This window comes from Pyxicephalus adspersus, chromosome 8, assembly GCF_032062135.1.
Source record: "Pyxicephalus adspersus chromosome 8, UCB_Pads_2.0, whole genome shotgun sequence".
NCBI lineage: Eukaryota > Metazoa > Chordata > Amphibia > Anura > Pyxicephalidae > Pyxicephalus > Pyxicephalus adspersus.
The window spans coordinates 36,858,111-36,874,746 of NC_092865.1; the positions used below are offsets into that span (position 1 = coordinate 36,858,111).

General features: G+C 37.2%; 1 protein-coding gene and 1 long non-coding RNA gene across 6 annotated transcripts in view; one reads left to right on the forward strand and one right to left on the reverse strand.

Moving 5' to 3' along the window:
* CRB1 (crumbs cell polarity complex component 1) overlaps nucleotides 1–16,636 on the forward strand; it is a 41,511-nt gene that overhangs the window by 9,028 nt on the left and 15,847 nt on the right. For 4 of the 5 annotated variants that reach the window (XM_072420039.1, XM_072420040.1, XM_072420041.1 and 1 more), the window contains exons 2-6: nucleotides 4,656–5,186; nucleotides 10,403–10,598; nucleotides 10,698–10,834; nucleotides 11,686–11,853; nucleotides 15,472–16,410. In XM_072420039.1, coding sequence (XP_072276140.1) covers nucleotides 4,656–5,186; nucleotides 10,403–10,598; nucleotides 10,698–10,834; nucleotides 11,686–11,853; nucleotides 15,472–16,410 — 1,971 coding nt within the window. The remainder of the gene's footprint in view (nucleotides 1–4,655; nucleotides 5,187–10,402; nucleotides 10,599–10,697; nucleotides 10,835–11,685; nucleotides 11,854–15,471; nucleotides 16,411–16,636) is intronic. The other variant, XM_072420043.1, reaches the window with a different exon arrangement.
* On the reverse strand, nucleotides 7,255–11,828 carry LOC140336732 (uncharacterized). The gene is made up of 3 exons (XR_011921937.1): nucleotides 11,672–11,828; nucleotides 10,464–10,577; nucleotides 7,255–7,400 (listed from the first exon to the last, which is right to left on the reverse strand). It is a non-coding gene; the product is annotated as an uncharacterized lncRNA (long non-coding RNA).

Here is a 16,636-nt window from a genome sequence, read left to right on the forward strand (position 1 = left end):
TTGAGGGTATTAATTACAAAAAAAAATAAATAAAATGGTTAACAGTTTTTGCACTGAATAGCTATCAAACATTGCAAGGTTAAACAAAGATTACTGTAGGGACCTGTTTTTGCAATCTCTACAATAAAAACAGCAACAATTCACAATTTATTCAATCAATACCTTCAGTCCTAAGGAGATTTCACAGGCTTTTCATCTTCAGAAAAGAGTTTTCTTTATTCTCTAAACCTATTTCCTGAACAGTGTAACAGGTTTACTTTACAGGAGCATCTATTGAAAGCAGTGACTGACACATTTTCAACTTATGAATTCCATTGCATACTTAAAATGGGGTACACCAGCCCACGTTATATACTTTACACTTTTATGCTAACCTCATAACATGGGTAGCATGCATTCCATATAAACCTAGTTATGTTAAGGCAATTATTAAAGCAATTTTTAACATTTGTAAATTTGCAGTTTAAAAGAAAATTAAAAATAAATATATATATATTTATCAAGTAATTTCCCTATAAAAGTCTTTGTTCAGGCACTTTATTTTTTCATCTCTTGTGACTTTTTCTGGCCCGGCCAAAAATCTAGAGTAGGACTGGGTAAAGATGGAGGAGCCTAGAAAGGAATGGATACAGGTGAGTGTAATTAAAAAGTTAAGACTAGACAGTCAAGGTTATTTTTTATTACAGAAGGGACATTGCCTACCCTTTCTGCAACAAATACTTTGCTGCTCACAATTGTTTATTGTATTGAAAACCTAACCTAATCTAAGTTTAAAAAGTCAGTCCATGTAAAACAAATCATTAAACAAATAGTTGTTGGTATACAATGATACAATGCATAGATACAATACAATACAATAATGATACAATGATACAATGTTCTGCATTGATGGACATTTACTTTACTATTAAATATAGTAACTTCTCTTTATACTGTTTTTTATAAAAAGTAAAAACATGTCTTATTTAGCCTTTTTATATATCAGTAGTACTTTATGTAAAAAAAATTAATGTTTGCATTGATATATTCATAAAAGTTGGATTCTTGTTGGTTTTTACCCACCTACAACTAGAAAGGGCTGAGTGGGCATCCATGCTCTGCCCTTTGTGACGTGGTATGACATGGTGGGCTAATTGAGAACATTGCTAGAAGAGTGAATTTGCTAAGAAATTCATCCTTAACCTATATAAGAGACCACATTTATCTTACTAATTATCTTCACTAAAGGTTTATTTGTTTTGGAGAATAGATATAGCTATCTTCTTTCTAAGTCTCCCATGCACGAGGCATGGTGTCTGAGGAAGAACTGACAGAGGACCAGGATGTGAGAACAAAACTCTTGGTAAAGCTAAGAGGTCCAGGGAGCATAGGAATAAAGACAAGTCAAAAATGACAGAATGGGTTGTCTTACTGAAAAGATTTATAACTAACCCATTCAGGAGTCAGATGGCAGCAGGTCAGGGCAGAGCTCATTGGTGATGGGAACTTGTTCCCCTAGGTGGTACATGCACTGGCCATGTTCAGTTGGTAGCACAGCACTGGGCAGGGAGCACACATGGCCAGGAGAGGGGCTTTAGAAAGGACCAGATCTCCAGGAACCAGCCCCAACAAGTCCTCAAATCTGTAATGAAAAAAAGATCGACCTGGGGTTCTAGGAAATGTCATAGGGGTCTAGCCTGTAACAATGTAAAGGCCAGATCAATGGCTCAGAGGTTCGCACTTTGGCCTTTGCAATGCTGGGTCCCAGGTTTAAATCTCGGCCAGGGCAACATCTGCATGGAGTTTGCAGGTTCCCCCCATGTTTGCAAGGGTTCCTCTGGGTACTCTGGTTTCCTCCTACATTCCTAAAACATAAAGTTAAGTCAATTGGCTTCCCCCCAAAATTATCCTTAGACTGTGTTATTTACATTTGACATTGGTAGGGACATTAAATTGTGAGCCCCTATGTCAATACAAGTTAATAAAAACTGTAATCTGTTATCTCTAATGTCCTATCAGTAAAAGGCCTATGGAATCTGGTTTTGCCAAAAAATAACCCATTTTCCTGACTTCAATAAAGGGCCCCATATATACTGACACTGGGGAATGAGTACGGGGGTACACAGTGCCCCTTACCCATTTCCTGAATTCCATGATGCCAGGCTCAACGAAAAAATCTTTATTGTTCTTTTAATCAAAAAAATGTAAACTCGAGGGCACGTGAGGACAAACATCTTTGCACAGGTGGGCACAGATTTTGGATTGAGTCCAGAAGGCGGATTGAATGGATAAATCTTTGTAAGACAAGTCAGATCCACTCATTGCTGGATGGAAGGATCTTCATGGGTTATCACACCATGGCTGGATGGAAGATTTCTCATTTGGCATTAGATAGGCAACGCAAGATGGATCAATAGGCGTTGGAAATGACAAATTTTCATGGATAATTAGATCATCTATCAAGATTGGAGGACCTAGCAAAGAATCCTACAAAGGTAAATATATAAGGATTGCAATTCAAAATGAACTGGAGTTACACCCAAACACAATAAAACAGTAGCAGGCAACACACCAGCACTACAACACACCATAAAGCATATGCAGTATGTGGTGCTTTGCTTTCAAAGAAACATTCAAAATGGTGGAAGGTTAATTTAAAAGTGAATGTGTCCAGAATATAAGTTTTAATATGTGTGAATAACTAGAACTCCTCCAGCTCCCAACCGATCTTCTACTTACCACCACCACCACCATTTTGGTGATTGTATTTTTGTAGGACCTGCTTAAGCAAAAGATCTTTTCTTTTATAAAAAATGTAATTAGGGTAAAGCAGAAAGTGATTAGAAGCTGATTATCTAACTACATATATGTTTGGTAACTTCAATTAAAGACTTCATTAACTGTAATTTCCGCTAATTTGTTTTGCTCTCTAAATTCTGCTTGAGCAACTGAATTTTCTGCCATGTCAATTCACATTCTGATTGCTTGTCTGTAAGATCTGGCAGTTCCTGCTGTGTGCTAGAAATACGCAGGATGCCAGAAATTAATTCCTAAACTTGTTCTTTCCATGTCACAGCTCTGGAACATGAGTGATAAAACGGTGCCAATTTGTCCGTGTTATTGAAATGCAGTACCTGTCTTCATATTATCACAAAACACCCTCATGTATATGCATAATAGAGACCGTAATAATGACACACATAGGATTTAACTCCTGATCTTCCTTAATAATTATTTATATTACCACTAAAACCCATAATGAATGCCATGAATTGTATTCAATAAATTCACCAGCTTTGGTGTCTTCATCTAACAAGACACGGTAATTTGTACCAATTTGTAACCAAAGGTAAGATTTTCATCTTTTGTTTTTCCAGTCACCATGGCAATGCCTTTGATGGCTATCAACTGGTTTCCATAGCAACTAATTGAATGGCTGCTAACAACATTGCAGTTCTGATGCAGAATAGGATAGATATGAGGGATGTATGCAAGTTTGGTGCACCATTGAGAAAAAGAACCAAGACTAAGCCTGTTCTTTGTGTGTGTCCAGATATTGTACATTATCAGCATGATAAATGCAGGTTTCATAAGTCGGGGTATGAATTGTCCTTTACTGTCATGAACAATATAAATCGATATATCATGTTTCATCATACTTTCTATGTTAAAATAATGGCCGTTCACTAGTAAGTAATCATGCGTGACCTCCATATGCATTCCTTTGAATATTCCAGCAAACCTGAAGGGTAACACATCACATCAAAAATAGGGGAGCTGCTGTTGCTAATTTGTGTTGAAAGGTACAGGGCCTAATTTTTTTAAGGCTATCCAAGACTGGAGAGGATACACTTTCATCAGTGAAGCTGGGTGATCCAAAAATGCGGAAGTATGTTATGCGGGTACAGTTATAGATAGATTAGTATTTCATTATTTGACATTTTTTGCTTTTTTCAGTATGATATTACAGAAATGTACAAAGAGTAAATGATCTCATATATACTAATGATACCAAAAGGTAAAAATGTCAGATCTAAAGTCTCAGTTCTCATATTACCAATTAATAAAAAGCAACAAAAACAAACTGTCTATGGGTGATATATATATTTCTGGTTGAACCCTAGAGGGTCGCAGAGCGGCTATGAAATCAGGTTCCTATCTATGAGAAAAGTTCATGCCGCGTGATTCCTGGCAATGTGTATCATGGATGTGGGTGTTTATCTCTTCATAGAACCAAAGGGGTGGATACGATGGAAGACATTCAGAACAAAGCATTAAATGTAGCCACAAGCAATAGGGATAAGCAGTTCTTTGCACATTATATAAAGAAATTATGGAGACTAATTGAACACATATGTTTAGAACCACAAAATTAGGGAGCTATTGCTATCAAATAAAACAAATATTTTTTTATTTTTGACTTTAGCAACACCTTAAACATTATAAGTGTGTGAGAAACAACTTACAAAAAAAAAACAATATTTGAGTTAATTTTCTTCTTTTCCAAAATTATAATTGTTTTTTTATCTACTGAACTATTGTACATTGGCTAAATGGCTTTTAAAGCTGAGATGAACTCTTTTCTACTAACATTTGTTGCCAGTTTTCTAAACTATTTAGTAAAGAAGCACATAATTTTGCAAATGTGTATTAAATATGTTTTTTTTATTTACTAGGTATCGTCGGTGAAGAAAGCCTAAAACACTGTTCCTTTCCTCCATGTAAATATGACAAGCCCTGCACATCTTTGATAGACTGTGACTTATATGATCCCTGCCTCTCAGATCCTTGTCCAAAGAATGCCACGTGCCAGGTTACCCTTGATGCAGAAGCTTACGAATGCCGCTGTCAAGCAGGGTTTAAGGGAAACAATTGTGAAATTCCTATGAGGAGATGTCATAGGAATATTTGTAAACATGGAGGACAGTGCTATATGACAGACAGAGGATCCACATGCTTTTGTGCCGTAGGCTATAAGGGGACATTCTGTGAAACCCCAGAAGATGAGTGCCTTTGGAACCCATGCCAGAATGGGGCTGTGTGCAGGGAAAGGGGAAATGGACAAGCTTGTTATTGTGTTCCTGGATTTCAAGGAGCGTTATGTAATATTGAAGTGGATGAATGTATTTCTAATCCCTGCAAGCATGGCGGTACATGCCTCAATCAGATTGGGAGATATACTTGTGTGTGTCCACCTGAGTTTACAGGTAAATATACCCACATTCACCAGTGACATTTTATTTGTTTAACACCTTTTTGGTCTGTTATTATACCTTTAAAAGGGTAATGTGCAAAAAATACCTGTTGACCAGAAATTTCGTAAATTTATAATTGCCCAGCAATCTTCGTTGAATACAGGCTATATTATGAGGAGAAGGGTTGGTATTTTGTGTTCTGACCACACTTCCTGTCCTAGGATGACAATGCTGATCTTGTAGCCCTCCCCCCAAAGGGGCAGCCAAAGTTTCTTGGGTGCTTGTAGCATAGCATTAGAAATAACAGATGCTCATACATCCTTGTTTAAGGGGATTTATTGTAAATCCACTCATAGGAGAGAGCGTTAGGGTTATTGAGTGTCATACAATAAAAGTTCTCATCCAGTGGCAATCAATCACATTTGACCTAGCATTTTCACTGAACTCTTAAGTCATTGACAAGCAGCAAAAGACGCATTTCTCACTTGAAGTAGGTCTCCCCCATGAAGTAAATTCCAAATTTAGTGCCAACGAGATCCTGTCCTAATGTTCCTCTCATCTGGGTCCTTCACCTTTGTGTTCCCCTTGCTGAAGCTAAGGCAGATAGGAACCAAGCTCATCCACCCAGAAGTTCAGTCCTCAGGCCCCAGCCTATCCAGGTCCTATCCGGCTTATTCAGGCCCTGGGGCAACAGAGTTGAACTCCTCTGACTCCCCTGGCTTCGAGCAATCCGTGGCAATGGCAGCCCCAAAGCACAGTTCCCCACACATTTACCTGTTTCAGAACCTGTCTAACTTGAAGGTAGCCAACTATCACTATCCAGGCAGAACAGATTCTAGAACTGTCCAGAATATACTAAAACTAACCAGTCATACCTTAAAGGGGCCTTCCTTTACTACAGGGGTGCTACACATTGATACAGTATGGGTAGTAGGCATTGTTACATAGGAAAGAAATTGTGCTATTGGCAGATTTTCCAGAAAAAAAAACTAATATCATGGAACTTTCATGAGCCCTCTGTTATTTGTATGTTACTTTGTACCACCTGGCAGTGCTGCATGACAATATTCTCATTGTTTTTAACATAAATCTTAACAGTAGAAATGTTTACATTAGGTACATTATTAGGGATGATTGCTGTTGTCAGGAAAGGGAAGAGCTACATCTCAGATCTTAGTGCTTAGTGACCATTTTAGGCTCTTTCATCTCATCCACTAACTTCAGCAAGCAATCAGTAAGTTATAAATAAAACAAGAGTTGCATTATCAATAATAATAATACCTATTACAAAATGTATTTTGTTACAGTATTGGTACTGCACTTGCATGATTGGTTCTGTGTACCATGCACATTGTTCATTAGATGTTCTGCTAGGTTAAATTTGAAATATGTGCTATTGTATTAGGTTGCTATTAAGCACCTAATAAAGGGTGTATTTAGAAATAAACATACCAGATTTCACAGAACAAAGGAGATTATCACTCAAAATTTACACCATTTTGAATTTCAAACTTCGGCTTGGAATTTGCAGCTTTCAAGTTGATAAATTTAAAAACAACTTCCCACCTATATTTAAACATTTATTTTTGACTAAACTACAGGAATATATACAATATTTTTTTTACTTTATTTGTGGGGCCCCCAGACATCCCCAGCAAATATGGTGACAGTTTAACCCCAAAAGCTTTGACATTTTTTAATTTTCCATTGACAATGTAAAAAATGATTTAAGATTGACTAGATTTTGTTGGGAAGTAAAGGCCAATCTACACAAGATTATAAAACTGCAATATTTTCCTCCTAAAGTGCTGATGAAGTCTGCATTAGATCAGCATACTTAATAGTAGAATTACTTTTCCTCCATCTAATTAGAATTGTGCTACTTCAGAAAATGTTACAAGTACTGTTATAGAACTGTTCAAAAGACTGTAGATTTCAAATATATAAAAAGTACCTGCCATCACCTTACAGAATTAGCAAAACATAGTGTATACTTTATATTTCCCAGGGATTACTGAAATATATCTATCATGAACATTTACTTCTATTTGCTTTTCTGTTTTTGCTTACCACAAATACCAAAAAAAAAAGTCTAAACTCCTATATGTGAAATGAAAGCCTAGGAAGGTAAGACCACAAAATTTACTCACCACAAGCCTTGCTGGCATTTCATGTGATTTAGACAGTTGCAGAGGGTTTGATATTTTCAACTTCTACCTGGAAGGCCTGCAGTGAGATGAATGACACAAATTTCAGCAATGAAAATTAGGTTCTATTCATCCTGGAAAGATAGTATTGATGCAATATATTCTACACTAATAGGTGATAAACAGAAGAGAGAAAAGGGAGTAAAAAAAGGAGTAATCTGATTCTAATATAAGTAAAAACTACAAAATATTACCCAGATGGGATCATACAAATGTTATCTCCACCCAAAACATTTGTTTTTAAAAAAATATATATCATTTATATCAGGGGTGTCAAACTCTGGCCCCCAAAGGAATCCTAAATATGAACTGTAGCTGGCCCGCCGCTGCATTGAAATAGCGCCGCTACTACAATCCCCGGCATCACTCGCGTCTATAGACCAGCGGGCTCTCTGCCTATGCGTGGCCCAGCATTGGACTGTTTTATAGATGCAAATAATGCCGGGAGTTATATAGTGGTGCTATTTCAATGAAGAGGGAGTCCCAGAGGCGTGTCACTCATAAGATTTAGTTCCGCTATGGCCGCGTCTGGCATTTCCAGCAGTCCCCCTCAGATGTACTTTTCCTTGCTACTCCAAGGCATGAATGGTTGGTTTTTCAAAAAATAATATTGTTATTATTATTGTTAGCCTGTGCAAAAAGGTTAACATTGCGATTTAACTTTTAAGAAGGCTACAAATTGAGAAAGAGGCATTAGATTTTTTCTAAAATAAAAAAACAATGTATGCCTCTTTTTCCATGATAAGCTTGTTCCAGATAGAATGTGAAGCAATACCTCTTTGTTTCCATATGAAAAGGGTTTATATCTAATGAGAAGAAAAAATGTCCTCAATTTGTACAATAAATTTCAAGGTTGGCCCGGGACTTTGTCTAAATTTTTAATTTTGGCCCTCTTTGTATTTAAATTTAACACCCTTGATTTATATAAGAAAATATCAATAAATAATTTGATATATACAACATAACATTTCTAATAGCACTTTTCAACAATGTGTGTCATCAGTTGCACCCATATATAGGTAATAGCTTGTAGTATCATATATTTTTCATATAAAGTCTTTATTATTTAAAAACTAGAAGGGATATTCAGAGGTAAGCTTTTTCAAAGTCTAATGCTATTCTCAAAATAGATCTGTTTCATCGTGCATGCAAACAATCCATACCAACTAATTTAAAACTATGAAAAGAATAAAAACATTACATTTCAGTAGAATAAGTCTTTGTATATATACATATTTTCATACTCAATTTTACATTAAGTACCATTTCATACATTTTTCACTCACTATGTTCTTTATTCAATTCCCTTGCCCATCATCATCAAAACACCATGTGAAATCTCCCACGGATTGCTAGTGTGAGATTCCACATAATTCTTGCAAATTATTCTTCTGTATAATGGTGTAATTGATGCACACACACTGTTGTGCTGTTGGAAATTTTATTTTGTGGTTTATAGTAAATATACGTCTTGACTTTTGCATTGTCTAGTCCCACCTGGGTTATATTTTCTAACATTGATATGATGGAACAATCTTTTTGTTCATAGTACAGTAAAATGAGGCTTCATTAGCCAGGTTTGAACTGAGTTTACTTGTAACTAACTGATATCTTTATGTATTCTACAGCCTTTGCCAAACCTAGATCAATGCTTCCCCATCCCCCCTGTCTATTCCGGAAGTTATAATTCCGTCCGGACGTTATAATTCTATATGGATATTTATATCAATATTCTTTCTTCTCTCATGGTTTGCTTTCTGATTATTTAGGCTTACATTATATGCTATACCATGTGGGCAGCATGGTGGACAGCCCAGGAGTTAGCACTGGAGTTTGCAGGTTCTCCCCATGTCTGTGTGGGTTTCCTCTTACATCCCAAAAACATGAAGTGAAGTTATTGGCTTCCCCCCAAAAATTGACCTTAGACTACATTGATGACATATGACTATGGTAGGGACATTAGATTGTGAGCTCCTTTGAGGGACAGTTAGAGGCAATACTATGGACTTTGTACAGTGCTGCTTGCCTGTTTTCAGCAGCTAGAAATAATTTTGAAGGATAAGAGTATAATGCAGACAATAGATATATACACACAAACAGTAAACAATGTTTTTCAAACCTAACTGTATTTGACATGAACACAAGCTAATGCTTTTTTTAGAACCTCAAGCAAGCTGCAGGCTGATGGGCAGAACTATACAAGCCTGGCCGCCCACTTTCAGCTTGTGGGTGCTGCTTTGAAGTCATAGTGGAAACAGCAGTGCTGGGGGCTTTAAACACGATGTTGGTCATGTGCTGGCTGGGAAACACTAACTGCCCTGAAGATTGCCTTTCTGCTGCAGCGAAATACCCAGCTGCAGTTTCATCCAAAACAAACCATGTAGGAGATATAATTTCCGCTGTCCCTTGCAGAGCTCAGTGGTTTCCTTACTGGCAGCCTCCATTCCTCCATATTACTATTGTGTCCTTTAATGACGTACAGTAGATGTTGGCTAGGGGAATCAGAGTGCTCTGAGGGACATGGGAGACATTGCTGGAAGTGTTGGTTTCAGAAGAAACTTCTTTTACGGATTTCTCTTCAGGGTAAAAGTGCTTGGTGCATTTGTTATCCATAGACTTTATGTGGTTGGGGTCCACAGTAAAGCATGACTAATTTCAGGCTATGAACAAAATATTGCATATTCATATGATAAAAGATCAAAACTTTTTTTTTTTAAAGGGTCGTCTCACTGGACATTTTGTCACAATACTTGTTGTTTGGTGGCTTTGCAATTAACTTGTTAAATTTGACAGATGGCTAAAAAGTGTTTTAATCACTATAATATCATTTTGATTTACAGAAAAACTCAATGCTTTTTTAATTTTCACATTTTTGACATTTTCCTGCTGTTCTTCTAAAGCCCTTCAGGTGACATTACCAAGTTCAGGAGCTTAGCAATTAACTTGTAAAGGCCGAAAGTTTTTGAAAAATATATTATTTTGAACCATCATGTGCACTAAATCATGGTTGTTTTTTTGAAGGCAGAGATTGTGAGGTGGATTTTGATGAGTGTTCTTCAGGCCCCTGTCTGAATGGAGCTACCTGCCATGACCTGCTGGGATCTTTTTCATGTACATGCCGGGCCGGCTTCTCTGGGGATGTCTGCGACGTCAACATAAATGAGTGTGAGAGCTCTCCATGCCTTAATGGTGGAATCTGTGTTGATAAAAATAATGGGTAAGTAATGTATTTCAGTACATATTCATTATACAAAGTGTTTGAGCTCTGAATAATTGACAGCATGTATCCATCTTATTATTGTATTATGTTTTATAGATATCAATGTAACTGCTGGGTAGGATACAGTGGTACAAACTGTGAAGTCTCCACAACCCTGTGCTCATCACAGCCCTGTCAAAATAATGCGACATGTATAGAGGATTCTGTGAGCTTCAAATGTCTCTGCTGGCCAGGTAACATGATGAACTTTACATTTGTTCATCAGCCTTTTTTCTTAGATACAGCTCTACCTATAATACCATGAAAAGAATATCGTACCTGGGGGTCCAGGATATTACATTTTCATGCAAAATAAATTTGTGACATCAAAATCCTAAAATCTCTGGAATATTGTCTTTAAAAGTAATATGAATGTTTTACTTGGATGTCATTGTTACTCAGAAAATATGGTCCATTTCTCTATAGCTAGGGAAGAGCTAATGTGTCTGGGTTCGGTGTGTGAACTTTTCTTGCAATTCTAGCCTAAAATTCAAAGTTTGCAAACATTGTGGCAAACCCATTGAAGTCTACAAGGAGGCAAATCTTGTTGGCAAATAGGTACTGCCTCTCCCTGTGTGACAGTATATACAGGATGCAGCAGGTTCTCTTTATATGATTAGAGGTGTGTGGGGCACTCCTAGTGATATCAGACCCTGCTAAAAATGGCACCATTGCAAAGTCATAGAAAAAAACACAATGCTGTCTGATTAAGGGGCCATATGAAGAGCTCTGAAACATTGCAATATAAGTGACTATAAAATGATGTGTTAGGGATCCATATTCTCTCTTACAGGTCCCCAATTTGTTGTCTTTTTAGGCACCTGATGTCACAGTGACTCTGCACTGAACTGTGGGTTTCAGTGATCACAGTTCTTACCTTCTTTTGAAATTTGGATTTATTTCAGCAATTTTCAGGATTGCTTGTACATTTTAGTGTGCACATGTGGCCATAAACAACAAATGTGTATATTTCAGTGTGCACTCATGCCCATAAATAAGTTAACACATACCATATCTGAAATAAAACATACCACTATTGTTCCAGGGTACACAGGTTCTCTATGTGAAACAGAAATTCACATGTGCAGAAGTCAGCCTTGTAAATTTGGCATGGAATGTGTGGAGCTGCCATGGTTCAATGGATCTGTTAAAAGCAACAAAGAGGAAGAGCAGTTTTCTGGTTATATATGTATATGTGGAAGCGGATTATCTGGTATGTATTATCATAGAAAAAAAGAGCAACGTATACACCAAAATAAAAATCATAAAAAAAGAATGAGATATACAACACAAAAAGCAAGACAGTGTGAATGGAATAAACAAAAACATCTAATAAAACTTAGTCTAACGTATATTCATCCTTCACTTACCTAGTAAGAAACTAGGTAAGAAAATACAGACTATTGTCTGCGGGAATCTTGAGGACCATACAATATATACAAAAGGGTAGCATAAAGCTGGGAACCATGGGATTAGAGACAGAATATTCCAATTGATGACCTAAGAATGACCTGGACAGAAGTCTGGGTGCCCAGCTGGTGTAGGAAGCCCTTTTGCTTTCCACATCTTTTTAACACAGCAGTGAGTGGTTGAACATTTAATGGTATATGCTCCAGGGTTGTAAGCGTTATTCTGTTCTAGAGTAACATCATTTTGTTCTGCAAAATATTTCTATTGCAACAAGTTGTTTCGGAACACATACAAATTAATTTATAAGTGCCAGCTTCAAAAAGGTTCTGAAAACGACTATGCAAATAAAAGGTTTGGTTATGTGATGAAGCCATGCTGCAGACTATACATCTTTCCAATATGCTATGTATATTTATATATGCTGTATATGTCCCTATTTAATGTACAGCGCTGCGTAATATGTTGGCGCTATATAAATCCTGTTTAATAATAATAATAATAATATATGTATGTATGCATGCTATGTATGTATGTATGCTTGGTGTAAGATTGCTGCCATCCTGTGGTGAGAGGATTCTCAGACAGCTGTCTGGCAGCCCAGCAAGGGTATACATAGATTTGTTACACTATAACTACAAATGTCAACTTTACATTGTACACATTCAACATATAGAAGGACATACCGGTAATTAAAAATTGCAGTTGTGTCCTTCTGCTATTTCAACTAAATGCAAAATATATATTTGCTACATATACTCAGCAGGAACCACCATCGTGAGAAAGGAGACAAAAATATGTCACTGCAAGTCCAATATCTCAATCCCAACAGGGTTTCTTCAATTCCTGTTTGCTGTATCATCTCCTTAAAAGTTAGTTTCCTATTTAAATCAGTTTTGTTTTATATGTATATATTGTTAATATCTTACATGGAGTTTTTCTTAGGGATGCTGATACTTTTAAAACAACTGTAGGGGCCCACAGCTAATAGCAGCAAATCATTACCGGCAAATACTGACAACATTTGTTGGGACAGCTATACTTCAGACACCCACCACTATTTAAGCTGTTTGTAGAATAGGTCTAAAATTACTTTAAACTAAATTAGACATTGGAGCTGACTGTTTGCTGTGGATAGAAATAGGGCCACAGAAGGGCAGCAAGATCCCAGATGGGGTACTCAGCAATAATAAGGGTTTCAGGATCTTGGAGAGGCGGTCAGCACTTAGAAGAGTCAGAGGATCCCATATTGTGTTCTTAGTCATAACAGGAGGGATCTCAGCTCAGATAGGGCCCTCAGCCCTAACAAGGGCTTTTGAATGCAGGAAGGAGTGTAACAAGGGCTTCAGGATTCCAGACAAGGTCCTCAGTGCTATGAAGGGAAGCAAGATCACAGGTCTTAGCCTTCCAAAATGATGCAAGATACTGGAAAGAGGCCTTTGGATGCCAGGCAGGGTCGTCAGCTTTCACAGGATCGCAGAGAGGATCCTTACCTTTAGGAAGGGCCAAAGGATCTTAGATGGGGTTCTTATAATTGCAGTAGGATCCCAGTTGAGATCCACAGACTTTTAAAGGGCCACAGGATCCAATATGGAGTCCATCTGCCCTTTTAAGGGCAGAGGTCCCTCTCCAGGGTCCTTCAGTCCTGTTAAATGTACAATCCAATCCTTTTCTATTGGAATTGTTATGAATGTTTGTTTTAATAAAACAATAAATCACACAGACATTACCTTTTAGCTAACAATAATTCCCAGGTCCCCTACTTCCAGCAAATACTTCCTTGATGACATTTTTGTTTACTGAGCTTCCAACACTGACATAAACACAGGGTTAGCATACCACACACTACTTACACAGAGGTATTCCTTGCACCAACTCACATATCAAGTTACTCTGCCCCCTTTTATTTGCCTCCAGCACAGGAAAACAAAGTAAATATACATAGTTTCCTTTGAAGGGGATACATTTCAGGAACAACATAACTCCTACAAGACTGAACGTTATACCCTTAGAATTTTTTTAGGATATTTTTAATTCAACAAGCAAATATACCTAATAGTTTTTAATTGATTGATTTTTAGTTTCTTGGTTATTCTCTTGCTTGACATTTTGGTATTTTGATTTATTTATTTCCAAGTTTTGAAGTAGAACTAAACTCTAAAAATTAAAAAAATTGCATCTATACATGTTCTTGCAGGTGATGGATCACCCTTCATCGATAAAATAACTACCTGTCTGATCACAATTTTTCAATTTTTTTTTTTTTTTATATAAAATGTTTACGATCTACTGCTATAATGATTGGTTGGGCCAAGATGACGTAAACTCCAGGCCCATGCATGGGTTCATTCAGTCCTGGCAGCCCTGCAGAAGGGACATCCCCTGTCCTTTTCTGTAGATAGTACTTGCTTGATTACACATTTTCAAAGCAGAACTTTAGTTAGCAAATGGGCCATACCTGAAACTATCACACAACAATATCCATAACTCTTCCCAAGAGCACCCTGAGGAAGAAGATCCCACAGTATCATTGACATACACATACATTTAAAATAACACAATAACTGTTTATTTTCTGTCTGTGTTTCCCATCACTTCCTGTTCCAGTGACTGAAGTAAGGAAATTATGGGAAATCTCTTCAACAGGTTCTGTGCCTGATAGAGGCAAAACATTTCTTCACTTCTCTTTCACTGATGTCATGCTTTAGGCTATCTAACCATCATGTAAATCCTATACAATCGAATTGTCACTCTTTACTGACAACATGTAAAGACATTCATGTTCCAGTTTCCTTCTGTAGCCTAGTTTCTAAAATATCCCCTCTGGCCTTAGAGTCCTTAGAAAACCTTCTCACAACAGAATGCCTGCCAGTGACAGCATCTAACACTTATCCAAGAGCATCGCTGCGATCCCCTGAGAATTTTAACCACTTTGCTGCTTTAAGTGCACATACAACTTTTTCTAAAACTGTAACTTCAGCATAAAATATTGTATCAGTGTTGTTTATTGATTCATCTTTAGTAAAATGAATACATAGCCCCTGCTGTGTATTTCCTCTTTGCTCCTCATTGCATAAATACTGGTAATGAGAATTAGACTAAGCTGTTCTTATGAGATTGAAGATGAAGTCTGTGCAGAGTAATCTAGTGACCGAAAACAGGTAACATGATGCACATAGATACAGCTAATCTGCTCAGCTGACAGCCCTGAGGATGCTTTGTCCAGCTATATGGGTATATGTTTCCTCACTTTTTATATATTCAGGTAAGTTATTTTCAAAATATGGAATCTGTTTTAGGTGTATGTGCATTAAAAAAGACCTTGTCACCAATACAAGGTTGTCATGCCAGCGTAATATGGACAACTGCTAGGCAATGTAAAATAATAGATATGCCTGAAAAAGATTTTTTTTGCTCTTTATAGGTGTCCATTGTGAGCAAGACATTAATGAGTGTGAGTCAAATCCTTGTCAGAATGGAGGCACATGTGAAAACCTTCACGGCACCTATACTTGTCATTGTCGAACAATAAAGGATGCAAGAGGACTTTATTATGGAGGATCAGATTGCACAGAGGTGCTCCGAGGCTGTGAAAAGCAGACATGCTACAATGGTGGTTCATGCTTGCCATATATATTGGATGGCAAACACTACCACACCTGCCTTTGTCCTGTGGGATTTACAGGCCCTGACTGTCAGTTACAGACAACCTTTTCATTTAATGGTAAAACAATTCTTCCTATTCGGAATATTACTATTCAGCCCCAAAGGGGTTCACTTTCCAATATATCTCTGAGCTTCTCCACCGTGCAGACGACTGCTGTCATTTTCAGCTTTGGAACCCATCCAGCTTCCATGACACTGTATTTAGAAAACTGCTTTTTATTCTTGGATTTTCTCAAAAATACTCAGTGGACCACACGTTTACATTTGTCTCACAATGTCAGTGATAATCTTTGGCATACTGTAGAAATTGTAATCTCAGACAGTATCCAGCTTAAACTCCTTGACCCATCTTGTGATACTACGTGTGTAACTCAGTCCAGCTACAATGGTCCAACTAACATTGAATTTCAGGACATTTTGATAGGAGGTATACAACTAGAGAAGACCAGAGAAGGAGACCATAACAATGGCATACTAGAAATACAGACCTGGTTTGTGGGGTGCTTAAGGGATTTAAGAGTGGGTTCCACTGGGATTACAGAAGAAGTTGGGAAATCGGCTGGTGTTGAAGTTGGCTGTAAGCGACATGACCACTGTGAGAACCACCCTTGTGAAAACAGGGGGAAGTGCATTAATCTATGGATCAGCTACTACTGTGATTGTTTTAGGCCTTATAGAGGAATAAACTGCTCCACAGGTACGAATAGAAAGCATTACAGTAAATAAAATATTTATTACTATATATTTTAATGTTAGACAATGCATATTACATTGTGAAACAGTAACATAGTATATAGACATTTTTTGTTGGAATTCATCCTTCAACTTTTAACTCCTGTTGATTCCATATGTGAAAGGGATAATAATCTATGTAAACAGGTTAAAGAGTAACTCTGAATATATATGATATAAATACATAACAA